Source organism: Podarcis raffonei, chromosome 6 (assembly GCF_027172205.1).
Source record: "Podarcis raffonei isolate rPodRaf1 chromosome 6, rPodRaf1.pri, whole genome shotgun sequence".
NCBI lineage: Eukaryota > Metazoa > Chordata > Lepidosauria > Squamata > Lacertidae > Podarcis > Podarcis raffonei.
In genome coordinates, this window is record NC_070607.1 from 14,311,204 (window position 1) to 14,332,379 (window position 21,176).

At 45.4% G+C, this 21,176-nt stretch overlaps 1 protein-coding gene across 2 annotated transcripts in view; it reads right to left on the reverse strand.

Moving 5' to 3' along the window:
- Window positions 1-19,514: 19,514 nt before the first annotated feature.
- The window catches only part of BRINP3 (BMP/retinoic acid inducible neural specific 3), a 255,967-nt gene continuing 254,305 nt past the window's right edge, over window positions 19,515-21,176 (reverse strand). For both annotated transcript variants that reach the window (XM_053391440.1, XM_053391441.1), the window contains exon 8: window positions 19,515-20,916. In XM_053391440.1, the coding sequence (XP_053247415.1) occupies window positions 19,800-20,916 (1,117 nt within the window). In that variant the 3' untranslated portion in view covers window positions 19,515-19,799. The remainder of the gene's footprint in view (window positions 20,917-21,176) is intronic.

Sequence of the window (21,176 nt, forward strand, 5' to 3'; positions counted from 1 at the left end):
GCTCGGTCCCTGCTCCTGCCAACCTAGCAGTTCAAAAGCACATCAAAGTGCAAGTAGATAAATAGGTACCGCTCCAGCAGGAAGGTAAATAGTGTTTCCGTGCGCTGCTGTGGTTCGCCAGAAGCGGCTTAGTCATGCTGGCCACATGACCCGGAAGCTGTACTCCGGCTCCCTCGGCCAATAAAGCGAAATGAGCACCGCAACCCCAGAGTCGGTCACGACTGGACCTAATGGTCAGGGGTCCCTTTACCTTTACCTAAAGAGTACCATAGTGCATTTCCCCTCAAGCTACGTACATACATTTTCTCTGGAGCTATTGTGGCACCGCCTCCCCACTTTAAGCAGAATTTGCTGATCCGGAGGCTCAGGTGGCGCTTTCGTCATTTATATTTTCCCCTTCCCACATATAAGCTAAACAAGCTATAGCTTAGGGCCCCATTCTCTTGGGGGCCCAAAAAAAATTAAAAGGAAAAAAACCTGGATGTACATTTCCAAAATATAAGATAAAAAACAAATAAAACCTAAATACAGCAACAGTGTAGGCTCCTATGATGTAAGTAATGGGCCCCGCCTGCTAGCTTGCTCCCTAAAATATCATTGGTTTGCTCATTTCTACATATAGGGTGCCTACATTCTGCATGGATTGGTTGCATGGTCACGTGCAAATGGCTTTAGATACCAATTAGGTCCATAAATTACCATATAGCATACATTCAACACAGAAAAAAACAGCAGCAGTTTGTTGTTGACAAAGGACAGCTGGACATATAAAGGGCCCCATTACCTTCAGTAGCTTAGGGCCTCATCAAACCTAAATCCGGCCCTGCCCCTGCTCTCTTTTCACATTCGACCTGCTACTTATTCCTTCTCCATACCCTGCCTGAACTGCCACGCTTTTTCACTCCTCCACAGAGCACTGCGGTTCAAGGAGTTGCTGGTGTTGTCATTGGTTCAACCAAAAGGCTATCACACGGCTAGGGCATGAGGCAAGCAAGTGAAGAGGCACTGGGCAGGCTGTGCCACTGAGGAGTCACAGGACCATAGAATTATCGGGTTGAGAGGGACCACAAGTAACATCTAGTCCAACCCCTTCAATGCAGGAATCTTTTGCCCAAGATGGAGTTGAACCCACGACCTTGAGGTTAAGAGTCTCATGCTCTACCAACTGAGCTCTCCTCAGATTGAAAGGTGTTTCCCACAGGGCAGCTGGTGGTAGATCAGGGGTCGGCAACGTGTGGCCCATGGGCCGGATGTGGCCCACAAAGACCGTTTTACCGGCCCATGAGCCACCTACAAACCGAGCCGCCTGCTTGGCAAGTCCCTTGCACACTGTGCTAAAGCAGCGTGGAGCAGTGCAGGGACTTGGCGAGTGGCGCCGGAAATGGCGTCTGCGCACGCGCAGATACCACAAATCGCGTCTGCGCCTGTCCAGACGCCAAAAATCGCTTCTGCGCAGGTGCAATTTTCGGCATCTGGGCATGCGCAGAAGCGATTTTTTGGCGTCTGGACATGCGCAGACGTGATTTCCGGCATCGCGCTGTGCCAGTCCGGCCCATGCACGATCTCTGTGGGTGTGATCCGGCCCCTGGCCGGCAAAGCTTGCCAACCCCTGTGGTAGATGTTCATGTGGGCAGAGGAGACAGTCCAGCTGAAACAGGAGCAGGTTCCTGATGTCTTATTTAACTTTCCTGGAATCCTACCTAATCCCTCCCAAGGGGAACTAAGACCAGCAGGACAGCTTACTCTATGGTTTTAACCCCTTCATGCATTAATTAGACATAAGGCAGGTTACCCCACATTAAGTACCCATCAGTTTACTTCCCTACTTCCTTTCCAGCATGCATTGAAAGTTATGCTGGGACTGGACTCATCCTGTATAGAAATATGTACATTGCATAGGATTTAATATTTCTGTGTCAATAATTTCCATTGAATTCCCCCTCTGAACCCCTGTATCCATGCTGCACAGTAAATATTCAGGGGAGGGGGTTAATATTTTCTAAAACGATTTACAGGGCAGAAATAAAATATCCACAGACTTAGGGTTGGAAGGACCACAAGGGTCATCTAGTCCAACTTTTGCCCAATGTGCAGCTCAAGCCTTTGACCCTGAGGTTGAGTCTCATGCTCGACCGATTGAGCCATCCCAGCAGACTTACATAATATCCATCTATTTACAGTAAGAGGATCTCCCATTATCCAAAAACACTATCTACGGTTCATGCATTTCATCACAAATCCTCCAGCAATATTTTATCTCAAGAAAATAGAGCCATCTCAAGGGAGTGGGTCTGGGGAATCAGGAAAACAAAATAACTCTACTACCTCATGGGATATTGAAAGAGAAGCAAATAAATATTCAAAATAAAAGATAGAACTTGTGATGGAAAATATTTTCTCCTATACTAGACAGTAAAATATCATGCATAAGTATAGCAAGTTTAGAGGTTTTATTACATATCATTTGCTAAAAAGTTTTAGGAGGGTTCCTTCTGATATATTAAGCATTGTATTTTATGAACTCCTGAAACTTGAATAGCTTTGGAAGTCACAGAGAAAAAGAAGCAGATTGCTCTGATTCCTGCTTGGTAACAGTAAGGGCCATACCCAGGAGTTGCAAATATAAAAACTCTCATTATCTCTTTCCTTGTTATCCACAATGCCTTTCTACCCAAATTCACCGATGGCTGCTTCTTAAGTTACATGTAGTGGTGGTAAAATGAGTCTTCACTCCATGAAGTGAAAATTACATATTCACAGGTATATATAAGTGTCCTGACTAAAGCAACAGGTTCCTGAATGGTGATTATTAATCTTGCAAAAGCAAGAGAAAGAAGGCAAGAAACTGGTAAAAGATGTTGTGACACTTGCAAAAAAAAAAAAAAAAATGCTGTGGGAGGGCTTGCTGTAGTCCTATCTCTTGAGTAAACAGGTCAACACAGTAACAAGCCATTTTGCACATTTGTAGGAAGCAAAGATAAACAGCCCCAAGCCAGTTAACACTTAGATGGTGAACAATCATAAGCAACAGTCACCACTTTGAACAGGGAACAAACCTGTGAGACTAAATATAAAAATATATGTTGCTCATACACTTTTGTGGCTCAATAGCTCAAATCTCCTATGTTGCTTTGTGAAGATGATGTTCCAAAACCTGTGCTCCAATTTCTCAGAAGACTTTATTCCACTGTGAAACTCTTCTATTTTTCTCCCTCACTCTCACAGTACCTTAACATTTATTTTGAGCTTCTTCAGAACTTTGCTGAGTGCAGGGTTGAGCTTACTATATCATCGCAAGGTGGTTGCAGGTAGTGTGTGTGTTTCCCCCCCTTTCTACTGAACATTTCTCTACCACTGCAGCCTCCCTGGCTGCCTATGCTTCTTGATCTGGAAAACCCCATAAGACAAATTATTTGATGTCATCTTCCCTTGAGTCCAGGAAACCAGGAGGCTGGCAAAAGAATGCCCCATTTTGCTTGCTGATTTTGTTTTTAAGGGAAGTGCTTTCCTTCACTAAAAACAATCAAACAAAAAACCCCACACTGAGTTCTTGTGATGGCCTGGGACTCGGGCTCAGACTCGGAACCAGAGGAATCTCAGTCCGCACCGGATCCTTTGCCTCAGGTGGCATCTGAACCAGTTCTGGGGTCTGATTCTGAAGATCCCCAGTCTGCACAGGTTCCCCTGCAACAAGGACCAGCTGGGCCAAGTCAGGGACATGAGCCTGCCCTGGCTCCAGATGCCGGGATTACCTCATTGCCTTCAGCTGGGCAATCACTTACAGCTGCTCCACTACCGGTTGGGTCAGGAAAGGCTGAGGCGGCCTCTGGGTCCAGTAACCCACCGACATCTCCCGAGCTGCAGGGACGAAGGTCTGAGAGGAGGATAGACCTGAGTACTTACAGGAGGAGTGCTCGTCTTCGGGTGAGACAGGGAGGTGAGTCACCGGGGGATCAGGACCGGCCGTTACCCGGACAAAGGCTGTCGGACCCTGCCCCAGGTTGTGGGAGCAACATTGCTGTTTGCCAGAACCTGCCTGAGATCCTGTGCCTGACCTTGCCTGGTTTCCTGCCTCATGTCCTGCCTTGGCCCTGCTGGATCAATTCCTCATGGAACCCTTGGATTCGGGACTGGACCTGGATCGCGTTACTCAGGTTAGCCCCGGGCCCAGCACAGTTCTATTAAAAATAAAATCTCACTTGAAAAATAACAATGAACAGTTGTCAGGTGCAGATCACACAGCTTTCTTACCTTCCTGTGTTTAAGAGGAAAGTCCAGCTGAAGATGTCATGAGATTTCAGGAAAAGTGAGCACCCAGGAAGGCTGCGCAATGCAGATTTGTGCAATAAAAAAGGATACTTGCAAACACCCTTCAGTTACCACCTTAGAAGGAAAGAATGTTCATGAAAACATCTGTGCCCTACCCATAAAAACTCCACACATGCACAAATTCCCTTCCCTTTGATAATTTTTGAATGCATTTTCTTTTTTCATTGACTGATGAGCTATGGTCCAAAAAATGTGGGAGAAATTTTTGGCACAGCGCTACTCTGGAGTGACCTGGAAATATCCACAGAAATACCTGTAGATGTTTCACCCATCCCCATGTATTAGTGGAAAGAGAGTCTAGCAATGAAAACTGAAAGAATACGCACAGCACTTTGTATCATTGCTGTGCCGACTTCGTTCTTGTCAGAAGCGAGTTCCCGCCAAATTGGGGAAGGGACTGTGGGGTGCCTCCAAATGGAGATATATTTTAGAGCAGGTGCTACAGAAAGAATGAAGAGAAGGGACTGATGTCTCTTGGGTAGGATCGTGGCAATCAATATTGATAGCTTGGCAGAGAGATATACAGGAGGAGTCCTTCCTGTCTGGGATGCTGCAGAGAAGATGGATGGATGACGCTTCCTGCAGAGAGAAGCTTTATCATTGCAAGGATTCCTGTTGTGAGGCACAAGGGAAGTTACATGACAAGACATTGTTTGACTGCGGGGGAAGAAATCCCACTCAAATGACGAAGGAAGGAATACTTCAGTGGCTCCCACTATTGTAGGACAATGCTTGGAAAATGCTTTTGGGGGGCAGTTGTATTCACATGCTGATAAGGATGAAGAATGAGAACGAAACGTTGAGCCTGCCTCGGGTCTAGGCCAAGTGTCATACACAGGCGTGTGCTTCACAGTGTGGTATAGTGGTTAAGAGCGGTGGACTTGTAATCTGGTGAGCAGGGTTCGATTCCCTGCTCCTCCACATGCAGCTGCTGGGTGACCTTGGGCTAGTCACACTTCTCTGAAGTCTATCAGCTTCACTCACCTCACAGAGTGTTTGTTGTGGGGGAGGAAGGGAAAGGAGAATGTTAGCCACTTTGAGACTCCTTCGGGTAGTGATAAAGCGGGATATCAAATCCAAACTCCTCCTCCTCTTCTTCTTCTTCAGAGCTTGTACGTGAGAAAAGTATACTCATGAACTCGCTCGTGCTGTTGAAGCTTGCTAATAAGGCAGGACTTGAAGGGTGTGCTGAAATGAAGAGCTCAGCCTTCTCCAGCGATCTCCTACTGTGATGGAGCAGGAAACAGAGGTGTAGCGGGGCACAATGAAGGGGAGGGGTTTGCCCTGGACGTATTTTCTTTGAGGGTATTTTGTTTCTCACGCTGTCCCTGCCAGCACCATGTTGCTTTGCAAGCCCAATCACACATCCCAGGCTCGCAAAGCTCTTCTTTCTTCTTCCTCTTTGGTGATAACTTGTAGCCAAGTAAGATTGTCTTCCATGAACACGATCTTAACAGTGAGCCCGTAAGTGACTGTGGAGGCCAATTCTGGATCCACACATCTTTCCACAGTGGGGATATAGGTTTTGCAGGCAGGAGATGATCACGGTGATAGTTTGCCTTCCTCTTAGCTCATTTCTCCCTTTCGTCCTGAGTTTGAGCATCTTCAAAGTCCATGACACCTTTGGTAAAGGTTGTTCTCCAATTGGAGCACTCACAGGCCAGTGTTTCCCCGTTGTCGGTGTTTATACTACATTTATTTTAGATTTGCCTTGAGAGAGTCTTTAAACCTCTTTTGTTGACCACCAGCATTATGCTTTTCGTTTTTACGTTCGGAATAGAGTAGTTGCGTTGGAAGACGATAATTGGGCAAAGCAGCAGGGGGTTGTCAGGGCATCGAGGATGCAAAAGGCGCTTGCCCTTCTAATCAGCTGAATCTGGACTGATTGGAAGGACAAGTGCCTGCCTTGCTGCATCCTTCTCATGTCTCTGGAAGGATGGTGTGAGGATGCAACGGGCATGCGCCCTTCCCATTACCATATTTTTCTCTCTATAGGACGCAGTGTGAGTTCCCGCTGCGCTCCACAGGCTTCAGGTTCCTTTCGCTGAAGCCAGGAGAGCAAGACTCTCCTGGCTTCAGCAGAGAGGGAGAGCTGCACAGCGCCCCTTCAGCCAAGCGGGAGGAGAAATGGAAGGGGCTCAATGTGGTCTCAATGGCCACTCCCAGTCACCAATCTAGCTGCCACATTCTTGATTAGTTGTAGTTTCCGGGTCACCTTCAAAGGTAGTCCCACACAGAGCGCATTGCAGTAGTCTAAGCGAGAGATAACTAGAGAATGCACCACTCCGGCGAGACAGTCTGCGGGCAAGTAGGGTCTCAGCCTGCGTACCAGATGGAGCTGGTAGACAGCTGCCCTGGACACAGAATTGACCTGCGCCTCCATGGACAGCTGTGAGTCCAAAATGATTCCCAGGCTGTGCACCTGGTCCTTTAGGGGCACAGTTGCCCCATTCAGGACCAGGGAGTCCTCCACACCTGCCTGCCTCCTGTCCCCCCAAAACAGTACTTCTGTCTTGCCTGGATTAAAGCTCAATCTGTTAGCCATCCATCCTCCAACCGGAGGCCAAGTCCCCCCCCCCCCCGTTTACAGAATGAGGGTGGAGCTCCTGCAGGAAATAAATACCACGACGAACAAGTGCTAAAGTCTTTATGGAAAACCCTGAGCTTTAGAAGAACGACAAGATTTGTGGTGCTACAGAGACTTTGGTCTCATTTGTGTTTAGCGGCATTTACAACCCAAATCTATCTCGTTACCAACAGAGCTGCAAATTCCAAGGCGGATGTAAATTATGGCATTTGCTGCCAGTCCCCTGCAAAGAGGTAAGGTAGCTGGCTCAGGACCACAGAAGGGAAAGGGGGAGGAGGGCGGGGGAGCTGCTCTCCCAACAGCTACTCAGAGAGAAAGGATCGCCCTCTGGGGGATCGTAAAAATGGTCCTGTTGACAGCGGCGCTGAAAAGGTGGGTGCAAAATAAGCAGGGCCGTTAACAGCAGCTGTCACCGTGATTAATGCTGATGAGCAGTAATGAATGTGGATGCTTTCAAGCAAGGCTCCTGGCTTCAAACTCAGTGACCAAACATTCATAGCGGGGGGAAAGAGAAAGAATGGGAGATTATCTTATTAGAAATAGTGTGCATTGAAGGTCATAAAAGCTCTTTTTTGGGGAAGGGGAGAGCAGGGATCCAGCAGTCAAAACCACCACCCAAACACCCCACCATAGTCTTTTATGAAAAACAGATTTTTTTTTTGGAAAATGGCCATGCCTTGCTGTTAAAGGTTTGGGATTAATCCCAGACATCTTGCTAAAATTCCTTTTGCAGTAAATTCAAAATTCAGCAGCCAGGATTTTATCAGGAAGTGTGCCTGGAACCAAATCTCACTAGTTAGGTGAGATCTACACCAGTTAGTGGTTTGTTAACGTTGATGACAATACATAATTTATTCTTCATGAACAGCCTGAAAAGCATCGTCATTCTGCCCGTCATTTTAGAGTTTACTTCACATGCTTTGGAGTTTCTGGTACAATTCCTGCTCCCTGTGTGTTACAGAGGACGGATAAGTACTCCCCATTCGTTCTGTGATATCAGGGCTTGGTTGGATGAGGAGGAGAGCTGGGAGCCGCCAGCCCAAGAGCCCCCAAGGAGGGCTCTGAAGATGACAACTTAGGGCCCGGACCCTGGTGGTGGGACACTGAGGAGCAGTCAGCAGAAGTAACGAGCTGGGAACTTATAGAAGCAGGAGACTTGAGTGATCAAGGGAGGTCAGGAGAAGGAGGGTCTTCCAGGACAGGGTTAGAGGTTGAGAGTCGCAGTGTGAGTGCAGGCAGCCCCAGTCCTGCTTACATTTCTCACCCTCTGACACCCTACTCGAGGAGAGTCCTGCACGTTGCTGAGCAAGGCCCAGAAAAGGCTCAGAGGCTCACCCACTCAACGCAGCCTTTGTCTGCTTGGGAGGGATCCAGAGTGAAAGCTAGAAGAGGAGGGTGGAGTGAGTGGTCAGTTTCACCAATGGCCTTCTGTGCCTTCCGTACGTGTGTCTGCCCTATGGATGACCTGACTTGTTGACAGCTCCTAGACACTTATTGAACTTATTGCATTGCAGGCATGGATGAGCCTAAAGTGCACACTCTTTCAGGGACACCTTGCAATCTTTGGGTGTAGACTATGGCAGATGAGATGGGACGCGGGTGGCACTGTGGTCTAAACCACTGAGCCTAGGGCTTGCCGATCGGGAGGTCGGCAGTTTGAATCACCGCAACGGGGTGAGCTCCCATTGCTCGGTCCCTGCTCCTGCCAACCCAGCAATTTGAAAGCACGTCAAAGTGCAAGTAGATAAATTGGTACCGCTCCGGCGGGAAGGTAAACGTCATTTCCATACACTGCTCTGGTTTGCCAGAAACGGCTTAGTCATGCTGGCCACATGACCCGGAAGCTGTACGCCGGCTCCCTTGGCCAGTAAAGTGAGATGAGTGCCGCAACCCCAGAGTTGGCCACGACTGAACTTAACTGTCAGGGGTCCTTTACCGTTACCTTTTTATGGCAGACGAGGGAGAGCTGCCCATGTCCTTGGTTGAGTGAAATCAGCCAAGAAGGCTTGCATCATGTTCAACTTGGTTCGTAACATGACCTGCATAGGCTAATGAGTCAACAAGGGTAGAGTTGGGAAGGATGCTAAGTGTTGCTAGCTGACTCAGTTGAAAAATCTAGTACCATTTCAGAAATAATCCCATCTGTGAGTGCACAAAATGCCTCATTGTACCACTGAGGAGCTTTCTTAAAGGCAGCTCTACAGATCTTGATGATTTGTTGGCGTTGAACCACCTTGGAGCAGATCTGTCTCTCTGGATCACACCTTGCTGACTTGAAGTGGTCAACTTACATATAGGGCAGATGGATCAAATGTGGTGCCCTCCAGGACAGATGGATTGAATGTGGTGCACTCCATCACCCCAGGGCATTTTCCATGCTGACTGAAGCTGATGGGAACTGTAGTCCAACCATGTTCATAGAATCATAGAATTGTAGAGTTGGAAGGGACCTTGACGGTCATCTAGTCCAGCTCCCTGCAATGCAGGAATCTCATCTAAAGCATCCATGACAGACGGCCATCTGCTTAAAAGCATCCAAGGGAGAAGAATCCACCACCTTTCAAGGGGGTCCATTCCACTGTCGAACAGCTCTTACCACCAGAAAGTTCCTTATGATGTTTAGTCAAAATCTGCTTTCTTGTAACTTGAATCCATCGGTTCGTGCCCTGGTCTCCAAGCAGCAGAAAGCAAGTTTACTCCATCCTCTATGTGGCAGCCCTTTAGATATTTGAAGATGGCTATCGTATCTCCTCTCAGTCTCCTCTTAAAGGTAAAGGTAAAGGGACCCCTGACCATTAGGGCCAGTCACAGACGACTCTGGGGTTGTGGCGCTCATCTCACTTTACTGGCCCAGGGAGCCAGCATTCAGCTTCCAGGTCATGTGGCCAGCATGACTCAGCTGCTTCTGGTGAACCAGAGCAGCACACGGAAACAATGTTTACCTTCCCGCCAGAGCGGTACCTATTTATCTACTTGCACTTTGATGTGCTTTCGAACTGCTAGGTTGGCAGGAGCTGGGACCAAGCAACGGGAGCTCACCCCGTTGCAGGGATTCAAACCGCCAACTATCCGACCGGCAAGCCCTAGCCTCAGTGGTTTAGACCACAGCACCACCCGCGTCCCCAGTCTCCTCTTACCCAGGCTAAATATACCCAACTCTCTCAGTCGTTCCTCATAAGGCTTGGTCTCCAGACTCTTTATCACCTTGGTCACCCTCCTCTGTACACAATCCAGCTCGTTATTATCCTTCTTAATTTGTGGTACCCCTGCTATAGGGTGCTATAGACTCCAAAGCAGACAATGTCTCCTCTCTCACCCTAAGTGGCCATAGCTGTCTGGTAAGATGGATGGACAGAAGAGGAATACATAGGAACTGCTAGGCACTTTTGTATTCAGTGACATTGTGTCTTTGTTTAATCTCAATTCTGTTGCCGTACATATCTCTTCCAGGACGCAGGGGCGAGCACAAGAGTTGCTTCTTGTTACAACTGCCAAGGACAAAAATCCTAATGTGTATGCAAAATGTGTGCACAAGCCTGGTTATTTGGTAAAACAAATCAGAACTCCCATAAGATAAAAGGCACTGGTGTATGTAAAAAGCAAATACTGATTTGTGGTTTGGGAAGATGTGTGAGTTACCATATGTGGCTAATAAGTCTGTATGAAGTTCTGAACGGGGATTTTAAAAACGAGATTTACAGCCTCTTTTGAGCTAATGCAGTGCTATTGGGGAAAGTCCAATATATTTGCCACTACTTTATGGAATAAATAATAAATGCAGAGGGCACCTCGGATGAAAAATCAATACAGAATGCTCTACCTACACGAGACTCCACATATTAGGCATTTAACTGCTGATTTAACTGGAAAATCCAATTACAAAGCCATAAGCCAAGCGCGGTGTCATGTCGGTCCGCCTAACAACCCTATGGGTGCTTTTAATGAGTGATGCTATGAGCACTTATTTCATTTGGAATGTGTCACCTGTGGATGTTGTAAGTGCTGAACGGAGAGCAACTTTTAAATCCAGTATATACTCCGGCCAATCCAGCTTGTTTGTCTAATTTACAGGTGTGAGGAATGCAAAAAGTCTCCATTGAGGTTTCACTAGGGGCCAGCTGGTACCTTAAGCAGAAGCAAGTAGGGAAGTTTGTCCCCCCCCCCCCGGACTGAACCATTTCAGAATGCAAGTGGTTATTTGTTTGTCTGCCCTTCTACAGGGAAAGGGGGATTCCTGCACATAGAAAGCTAGCACATAGAATCACAGACTTGTTGGAAGGGATCATGAGATTCATGTCCAGCCTCCTGCAATGCAGGAATCTTTTGCCTAGGGTTCACCCTTAGCTTCCATTCTTTTGGGGGGTGTTAGGTTATAGCAGTTTAGAGTACAGGTCAGCGTCCACGTGATGAAATGTTCTTACATTGTGTGCGCATGTATGCATATATATATATATATACAGTGAAACCTCAATTTTCAAATGTAATCCCTTCTGGAAGAACGTTCGACTTCCAAAACGTTCAAAAAGCAAAGATCAAGGGGCAGTCAGCAAAACCCATTGAAAAAATAGAGGCATGTTTGAAAACGGAAGCAATAACGTCCAAGTTTTAGGCGTTCAGGTTCTGAATCGTTCGGCTTCCAAGATGCTCGCAAACCGAGGTTCCATTGTACATACTTATGTTAAATCCCTCCACATAGAAAACTAGATGGCAAAGAGGAGGGTTCTAGTCTAGACGTCACTTGGACAGGTTAGTTTTCAATGTGCAATGATGCGTTTGGGAGATTTCCTAGTACTTTCTTACCCAGTGGATTTGGAACCAAAACATTCATTTAGTCAAGTGAACAAAGCAGCTATACTTTCTTCTTAGATTCATCTCATCTTCAGTTAAATCTGTGTGTGATTTGGGGGACTTAAGAATTCTGAACCGTGCTGCATAATTCTTAAGCGTCTGTGTAATATTGTGACTAGGTTATCACAACGCCCTGTTTATCGCACTGAATGCCACTAGTATTGTTTATTAATTTTTGAAATGCATATAACGTTGTGGTTTAATTATTCTGTTTAGTCTTGGTTTTGGCCTCTCTTGAACGAATTCAGGGTGTTTTTTTTGGGGGGGGTGGAGGGCGGTATTTTGTCACACTGAGTTCACCTTTCTCTCATCTCTGTTTGTTTTACCAAGAACAACAAAATCAAACCCTAGCCAAGCATCTCAAAGCACTCACTGTGGATTAGCAATGGTAATAAGCATTTGTCGTGAAGTGGCTCTTGCCAACTGTAAAGTGGAACTTCTCACTCTCTCAGTTTAATGAGTTTAATAAAACTTAATGAAACATTTTTAAACTTAATGAAGTACTTGGGAAATGTATGGGGAAAGGATGTCTGCTCCACTTAAAAGAGGGAAGAGGCCATCTCACTGGAAGCAACGCAGGTCCTGTTAAGCTTTTAATGTTCCTCCGAGGTTAATTTGCGTGTTTTCAATGTCTTGCGCAGATAAGTGTACCCTAGAAAAATCTTGTTAGAATAATTCGGAAAAATAAAAACATTCTCCTTTCATTACGTTGGCTTCACTGGGTGCTGAAGGGCCTTTTAAAATGATTTGTTAATTATTTACAGCACTATCGTACTAATATAAAAGAGGGTTACATCACAGGGAAGCTCAAGAAATGTAGGGCTAATTTGTTCTTATGGCCACTGGCTCACAGAGTAGAAGAATTAAGGAATAAAATTCCCTTCTGTATCCTAACAAAGAAAGTGTGATGCTTAGGTGTGGCATGGACCAAGTATAGTGGCAGCTTTGGACCATATCCCATTTGCAAGCTTCCCATAGGTGTTTATTATTTATTCATTCAGTAAATTTGTTGGTCACTTTATCTTACTTAAGGCAACCCATAAAAAGGTAAAGGGACCCCTGACCATTAGGTCCAGTTGTGGCCGACTCTGGGGTTGTGGCGCTCATCTCGCTTTATTGGCCGAGGGAGCCGGAGTACAGCTTCCGGGTCATGTGGCCAGCATGACTAAGCCGCTTCTGGCGAACCAGAGCAGTGCACAGAAACGCCGTTTACCTTCCCGCGGAGCAATACCTATTTATCTACTTGCACTTTGGCATGCTTTTGAACTGCTAGGTTGGCAGGAGCTGGGACCGAGCAACGGGAGCTCACCCCGTTGCGGGGATTCAAACCGCCGACCTTCTGATTGGCAAGTCTGTGGTTTAACCCACAATGCCACCCGCATCCCTAGGCAACCCATAGCGACTTGCAAAAACAAGCAAACCAATGAAAATGCCCCCTTGCTTTCCCCCCTCTTTTTTGTCTTCACAACAACCCCACAAAGGTTGGTAAGACAGTGACTACCCAACATCACCCAGCAAGTCCCATGGATGCATAAGGATTTGAACTTAGGTCCGGTTACTATTCCACACTGGCTTTCTCCCATGCTTCCCTTGTGGTGATGCTTCTGTTTAACTTCCTTCTACAGTGGTACCTCAGGTTAAGTACTTAATTCGTTCCAGAGGTCTGTTCTTAACCTGAAATTGTTCTTAACCTAAAGCACCACTTTAGCTAATGGGGCCTCCTGCTGCTGCTGCGCCGCCGGAGCACGATTTCTGTTCTCATCCTGAAGCAAAGTTCTTAACCTGAAGCACTATTTCTGGGTTAGCGGAGTCTGTAACCTGAAGCGTATGTAACCTGAAGCGTATGTAGCCCAAGGTACCACTGTAATAGTAACTGGTGCCGCAGCTTGCCTGCGTTTCTGGTTACACCTGAATATCTCTGTTATCGCTGCCAGCCTCAAATACGAAGAAATTACTAAGCAGGTATGTACAGAGGTTTGTTGCATTTTAGCACAATAAAGGTGCTACTGCAAGGAACCCAACTAAGTTAGTCAGGTCCATTAATTTCAAAGGACCAACTCAAAGGTTAGCTACAGCCCTCTATTTTTTAGAGTAATCAAATAAGGCACTGACAGAGAACAGTTGTGAACCACCACCTCTAGGTAACCACAGACCCTCAGCTTACAAATTCTCCATGTAGCATGAATGACTGCTGTAGGCAGAAAATGTCTGTAATCCTAGTCACCTGTGGTGAGCAGGAATGGCTTCCAGGTGACCAGGCTGGCAAGGTTTGTTCTCTTCTCCCTCTCCTTTTATGCCATTCATCTCCAATAGGTTACATGGTTGCAGGAAGGCTCTAAATCTCTCTGCAAGCCAGCAAGCTTTGTGATAAAAGGTTGCTGGCCTTTGGTTTAATTCAGCCGCACTCTTCTTACATTCTTAGGATTTGAACTTGAAAAACACCACCACTCAACACCCAACTACACAGGGAGAAGAATCAAGCGTTATTCATTTACTCCCTTTCTGTGCTCTTTCAACATAGCTTTAATGAGCTCCCCAGCCCCTGAGTTAGTGATTTCTGATCATGCGTGAGCCTTTTTTTGGCCCTCAAATTTCCAAATAATGCCCTCAGAATATTCAGAGTGTTGTTATTGAAGAATCTTGGTGGCAGTGGAGTGATTCCTAGTTCGATACTGGCATCTCCCAGGATTGTTTGCAATACACAATACCTCCCTCTACACACTTGTCATAATATCTTATATTTTGCTAGCCTTTAAGGCTTTAGGGCTTGCCTTCAATTATTTGAGAAACATAAATACTGAATGACAGTTGAGCTCCATCTCTTTTCTTACACCAAAGTATAAATGTTCATCACTCACCTGTCTATTCTGGTCTTCAGCCCCCCCCCCCCCGAACATCGCCATTTGATTTCTGGGACTGTCAAACTCACATCTTTGAGCAGCGCTGGCTTTGTTTCAAAATCTTCAATCCCAAAGAGAAATGAATGAACTCGCTGAACTTCTGCGGAACAAAGAAGTGTAAATGCTCTAAAGAAACAAGCTTGCCTTTGCAACTGCAGTTGACAACATAGCTGCGGAATTGTGTGTGTACGGAGAGAAAGAGAGGCATGTTGGAGACTTCCTTGTAAGAGCAGACCTGTTAAGTGACTCCAGTCAAAGGCAAAATCTCCCAAAGTCCCATTGTCTTACATGGAGCCCCAGGCAGAGCTTTTGACTCACTTTTGAAATGTACACACACATATTCACCTTTGACTTCCAATAAAAATATATTGTACAACCAAGGCTTGTTTTTTTGAAAAAAGAAGTTCGTGGGTGAGATTGGATCATGACAAAAGCTGCCATTGCGAGTTCTCTTAAGAATCTTTGCAACCGACAGACAAGATATTAGTACAGTGGTACCTTGGTTTATGAACTTAATCCGTTCCAGAAGTCCGTTCCTAAACCAAAGCGTTCTTAAACCAAGGTGTGCTTTCCCACACTCAACAGGAAGTGAAACATGTTCTTATTCCAAGGCAAAGTTTGCAAACCTACTTCAGGGTTTGAAGCATTCTTAATCCAAGTTGTTCATAAACTAAGCTGTTCTTAAACCAAGGTACCACTGTATTTTAAACCAGGTGCTGTTAAAGTGTGTTTCTCCAGATATTCTTGAACTCCAACACCCATCTGAAGGCAGCCTGTATAGGGAAGTTTTTGTAATGTTTAATGTTTTATTATGCTTGTACAGTGGTACCTCGGGTTACATACGCTTCAGATTACATACGCTTCAGGTTACAGACTCCGCTAACCCAGAAATAATACCTTGGGTTAAGAACTTTGCATCAGGATAAGAACAGAAATCGAGCTCCGGCGGCGTGGCAGCAGCGGGAAGCCCCATTAGCTAAAGTGGTGCTTCAGGTTAAGAACAGTTTCAGGTTAAGAACGGATCTCTGGAACGAATTAAGTACGTAACCAGAGGTACCACTGTATATATGTTGGAAGCCACCTAGAGTGGCTGGGGCAACCCAGTCAAATAGGTGGGGAATAATTATTATTATTATTATTATTATTATTATTGAATAGGATGTCCCTGTTTTCATCAGAGAAATGTTAAATGAATAAATCAAACCATGCATTATGAATCTAGGGTTGCATCCCTATTAGTTCATCATTTCATCAGATGGGTCCTATTGTCACCCATGTGGAAGATTTATCATTGACATAATTTATCGTACTTTCTGGGAAGGCAGAATTATGTGCCCAAGCAACCTGCTGTCGGTGCCGCCTTGAGTTTTCAAAAATATGGGTTTGCCTGAGGTATAAGGAGCTCTCTGGAGGCAGTGAAGAGCAACAGCAAGTAGGATTGTCAAATTGTAATTTCAAAATAGTGGTCTTCAGGAAAAACGCCAAGGGGCAGACAAGGGAGTAAAGATCTGCTATCAACGAACTGTTGTTAAATGAAATTTAAAGTGGATTTGGCACTACTTCCTCAGGCACAGCTACTGAAGAATTTTGAGAGTGGCAGAAATGTTACAATTGTTTGTACCCGCATTTTTCGCTCTATAAGACGCACCAGACCACAAGACGCACCTAGTTTTTGGAGGAGGAAAACAAGAAAAAAAAAATTCTGAATCTCAGAAGCCAGAACAGCAAGAGGGATTGTTGCGCAGTGAAAGCAGCAATCCCTCTTGCTGTTCTGGCTTCTGGGATAGCTGCGCAGCCTGCACTCGCTCCATAAGACGCACACACATTTCCCCTTACTTTTTAGGAGGGAAAAGTGAGTCTTATAGAGCAAAAAATACGGTATTTCTCCTGAGTGGTGGGGGGAGAGGGAGGGACACACATGGTTGAGGTTGTGACTGTAAAATCTGAAGCATTTTTTTAGATGTCCCCTCAGGCAAATCTTCTGAGGGTTTTTGGAGGGAAATTGAAAGAATTCTATTGAACCCTAGATATTTTCCTACTCATTTTCTCCACATGAACACTAGCATGAACATCAGGTTGTATTTAGACAGATTCACGATTGAAACCACTGGGAAAGGTTCACCCATGATCAAGGAAAAATGTGATGGGCATTCTGTCTATTGCTTCTTCAAGTCATATTAAAGGTAAAGGGACCCTTGACCATTAGGTCCAGTCGTGGCCGACTCTGGGGTTCTGGCGCTCATCTCGCTTTATTGGCCGAGGGAGCCGGAGTACAGCTTCCGGGTCATATAGCCAGCATGACTAAGCCGCTTCTGGCGAACCAGAGCAGCGCATGAAAATGCCGTTTACCTTCCCGCGGAGCAATGCCTATTTATCTACTTGCACTTTGACGTGCTTTCGAACTGCTAGGTTGGCAGGAGCAGGGACTGAGCAATGGGAGCTCACCCCATCGTGGGGATTCGAACCGCCGACCTTCTGATCGGCAAGTCCTAGGCTCTGTGGTTTAACCCACAGCGCCATCCGTGTCACTTCAAGTCATATTAGATGCATATAAATGATTTAACTGTATGAATAAACTGAGCACAAGCTTCGGGTTGCAAGCTGGCATTCACTTTTGCAACTAACTGCCTTTGCACACTGCATAAAAAGATTTCCAGGCATACTGACTGCTTCCTTACGTTTCTGGTAATGTTTTTGACTGACTTCCTCTCCAACAATGGCAATTAATTTGCCTGAACTTGCTCTGGATGGATGAAGGAGGCAGAGTGCTGGGCTTCCTTCAGATGATGTGACATTGCGTGTGTGACATCACATGCACTCGACACATATCTGGCTCCCTCAATCTTGGGGGCAACTTGGTGCCTCTGTTGACTGCACATCCAAACGGTCCCATATGCACTGTACTTTTCAAGCAGTATAATACCACTTTAAGCAGACATGGCTTCCCCCCCAAAATTCTGGGGACTACATGAATAAATGTTTAAAATCAGGGGATTGCAGTTTTTAAAGGGTGCCGAGAGTTATTGAGAGATCCCTAATCCACTTCTCAGAAAGAATTCATTGTAACGATCAATCCTGCTTTCTAGCTATCTCTGGAAATTGTATTTCTGTGAGGGGAGCACCTAACTATTCTCAGCACTGTTAGCCAACTAATAATAATAATAATAATAATAATAATAATAACAATAACAATAACAATAATAATTTATTTATATCCTGCCCTTGCCTGCTGAAGCTGGGCTCAGAGCGGCTAACAACAATAAAAGTAACACAGCATTCTAAAATTAATTCATTTTCAAATCAATTCAAAATCAAATTAATGGCAACCATTGGGCTAGAGTTCTGTGAGGATTACCAAAGGAGGGGGTCAGACTGTGCCTTGGCCAAAGGCCTGGTGGAACAGCTCTGAGTTTGGGACAATAGAGTTTGGGAGAATATACCATATCCCGCAAGTATCCTGTTCCCCCCCACCCCAAGAGCACTGTGGCCATTTTGGGCACTGTGACATTGTGCAATTTTGCACTGAGAGCTCCCCCCTCCCCCCAAAACCCCACATTTGTTCTGGCCTGTGAATTCATGCAGCACCCCAAAATGCACAGCCTCAAAAAAGCACCTCTTTTGGGCTCTGTGTTCTCACATGGGAACACAGACTCAACATGTTGGAGGGTATGAATTCACAATTGTTTAAAGTGGTATGAGACTGCTGTAAATGTATAGTGCCGATGGGACCTCATGTTCTGGTACAATTTGAGCAGGTTTTTATTTGACACATGAGAATACTCAAAAGTCATGTATTTCTCTGGTATAGCCATGGTATTCTCAACCATATTACAGTGTGTATGGTGTACTAAGGGAAGGGTAGCACCTCTGGTGGGGGAAATGCTGTACTCCTTCTGGCATAATTTGTCCACCTTGGTCCCCACTCTGTTCTCACCTGTGGCTCCTAGAAGCTGTCATCATGTGACAGTGGCTACACCTTGGGAAAAGGCTTCGACTGACTGGCTAAACCAGGAAAAGGTAGCCTATGGGTGTATATCAGAGCCTCTTTGTGTTCACCAGAGCCCTGGATTACCCTGTTTCATTCTGGGAGGAAATTGCCCTACTGCCATTCTTCTTGTATCCCATGTGAGATTAGCACAAGCGTTCTAGTCTTCCCCACAATGGAAAATATAGCCACTTGAGCCATACGTAAAACTCAGCACAGCATACTGAAAAAGACAAGGCCCTTTTCAAGTTTCTTAGGCAAGCAATCCATCATTAAGTATATTGCCTTGCCCCATAAATGCCCACCTGACCACTCCTGTCTGCAGAAACAGCACTTTCACAAGTGCTACATAATTTTGCTTTTACACATGCAAGGAATGTGACCTTTAGTGTGGCAGCCTCTACACTTTGAAACTCTCTGCCCATTGATATTAGTACCTGATTTTATTTTGCCATTTTTGAGGCTGACTTGTTTTTAACATCTGAATTTATCTATCGTTTTAATGTATATATATTTTGTAAACTACTTAGAGGTTTTGGTGATTAAATGGTGCCTAAATCCTGTTAAATAAAATGGGAACAGTCAGATGGCTCAAGTGCTACAGAATAATTTTATGTTATAACTTTTTAGCTTTGTCTTGGCTGGCTTCCGTATCAAAACCAAATACCTCTATCTTGTCCACCACCCCTTTCTGGTCAGAAATGCAATATCAAGGATGCTATTCATATATTTTTTTTCCGAGAGGGGACAATAATGAATCCCACAGCGTTTCTTTTTAATAACTGTTCAGCTACAAAATTTTATTGGTATCCTTTTATGTTCCCTCTAGAGGATGTAATGCACAAAAGCATTGCCACGGAACATATAAAATTACAAATGAAATTTATTGTAAAAAGTAGAATGTCTCCTAGACTGGTGTCAGTATTTATTTTCATTCATAAAACAAAGCCAAAAAAAATTTGCAGGTATAATATATTCATTTGTCAGCGAGTTCATGGGTGTAAATTGCCATCCAACGTTATTGACTGATATAAGACAGATATTGAAAAGACAATTTAAATGTACTCTTCCAAACATAAACTGTTCCACAAAAGCACTGTAAAAACTCCGTCATGGTTTTTATTTTTTCTGTTGTGCTTCACACTTATGGTTAACTACATAATTTGGTTGTGTCATAATCCACTGTGTTTGGCAATTTGGCATTGAAGGCCTGCAAAGCAGATTGAATTCTCACCACCTCGCTGGTAGACAGCTTGAGTCTATGACGCAGCAGGCATGAGAAAAGGTCTAGACGACGTTGGCCGGGTGGAGAGAGTTTATTTACACGGTCCCTTATCTCTAGAAGTTGCAAGAGAGCAGAATCCTGGGATCCCTGAGTATAAGGGTAGTCCAACTGCAAAATCAGGTCCCGGATTGCTTCCGGGTCAAAGTGCATGCTGTAGCCGAACACTTGGATGTTGTTGATTTTCATGTAGCCCAGGTTCCGGGAGGGATCGATAAACTCCAGCGGTTCATAATAGATGCTCTCATTGCCATTGGGACCATTCGACTTAATACGACTCCTCAAGTAGATGTGGACCGTTTCAAAAAAGGTCTTCCACTTGTTGCCTAGAGTCAGCGTCCAGTTATAACACTGAAGCGGTAAGTCCAGTTTAGTCCGCTCCCAGTCTGGGAAACTGTTTTCATTGACAGGCATAAACCAACTCTCGGAGTGGCTGCCTCCAAAAGGGTTGACGTAAACGGCCAGGACAGGCTCCAAGGTGCTGTTCTTTGTTAGGCAAATTTGGAGAGAGAGACCCAAGATCATATGGACCAGGCTGGATTTGTACTTGTTGCTCTTCAGAGTAAGGAGCATCCTTTTGCGCCAGGAAGGGTCAAACCAGCTATTGAGACGCATGTCGTTGCTGATGAAGATTGCATGGACCTCAATCCGGCGGTCCGTTTTCTGCAATAAATACTTCATCTCCAGATCTTGGAGGTCTGTCTCAAACCCAATGTAGTGCTCCGTTGAGTCTGCCACCTCAGGCTTGCAAAGGCCTTGGCTCAGCATATACCCAGTGTTACAAGTCCCACAGCGGGTACGGTTGTCAGGGGCGCAGGATAAGCAGGCAGAACCATCTCCCACAGCGCAGGGCAAGGAGCCAAGGCAGGCGACCTGGTCATTTGGGCATGTGCATGAGTGAGTCTCTTCAGAAAAGCTGCCCAGGAGGCCATTCTCATTGCAGTAAAGAAAGGACTGGATGCGGTTCAGCCAGTAGGTAGAAGACCTGTGAAGCAGAAAAAGCAAAATGCACAGTGAGATGGAACCATAACAACAACAACAACAACAACAACAACAACAACAACAACAACAACAAATTTATTAATATCCCACCCATCTGGCTGGGTTTCCCCAGCCACTCTGGACAGCTCCCAACAGAATATTAGTAATAATAAGAATAAAGCAATAAAACATCAAACATTAAAAACTTCCCTAAACAGGGCTGCCTTCAGATGTCTTCTAAAAGTCAGATAGTTGTTTATTTCC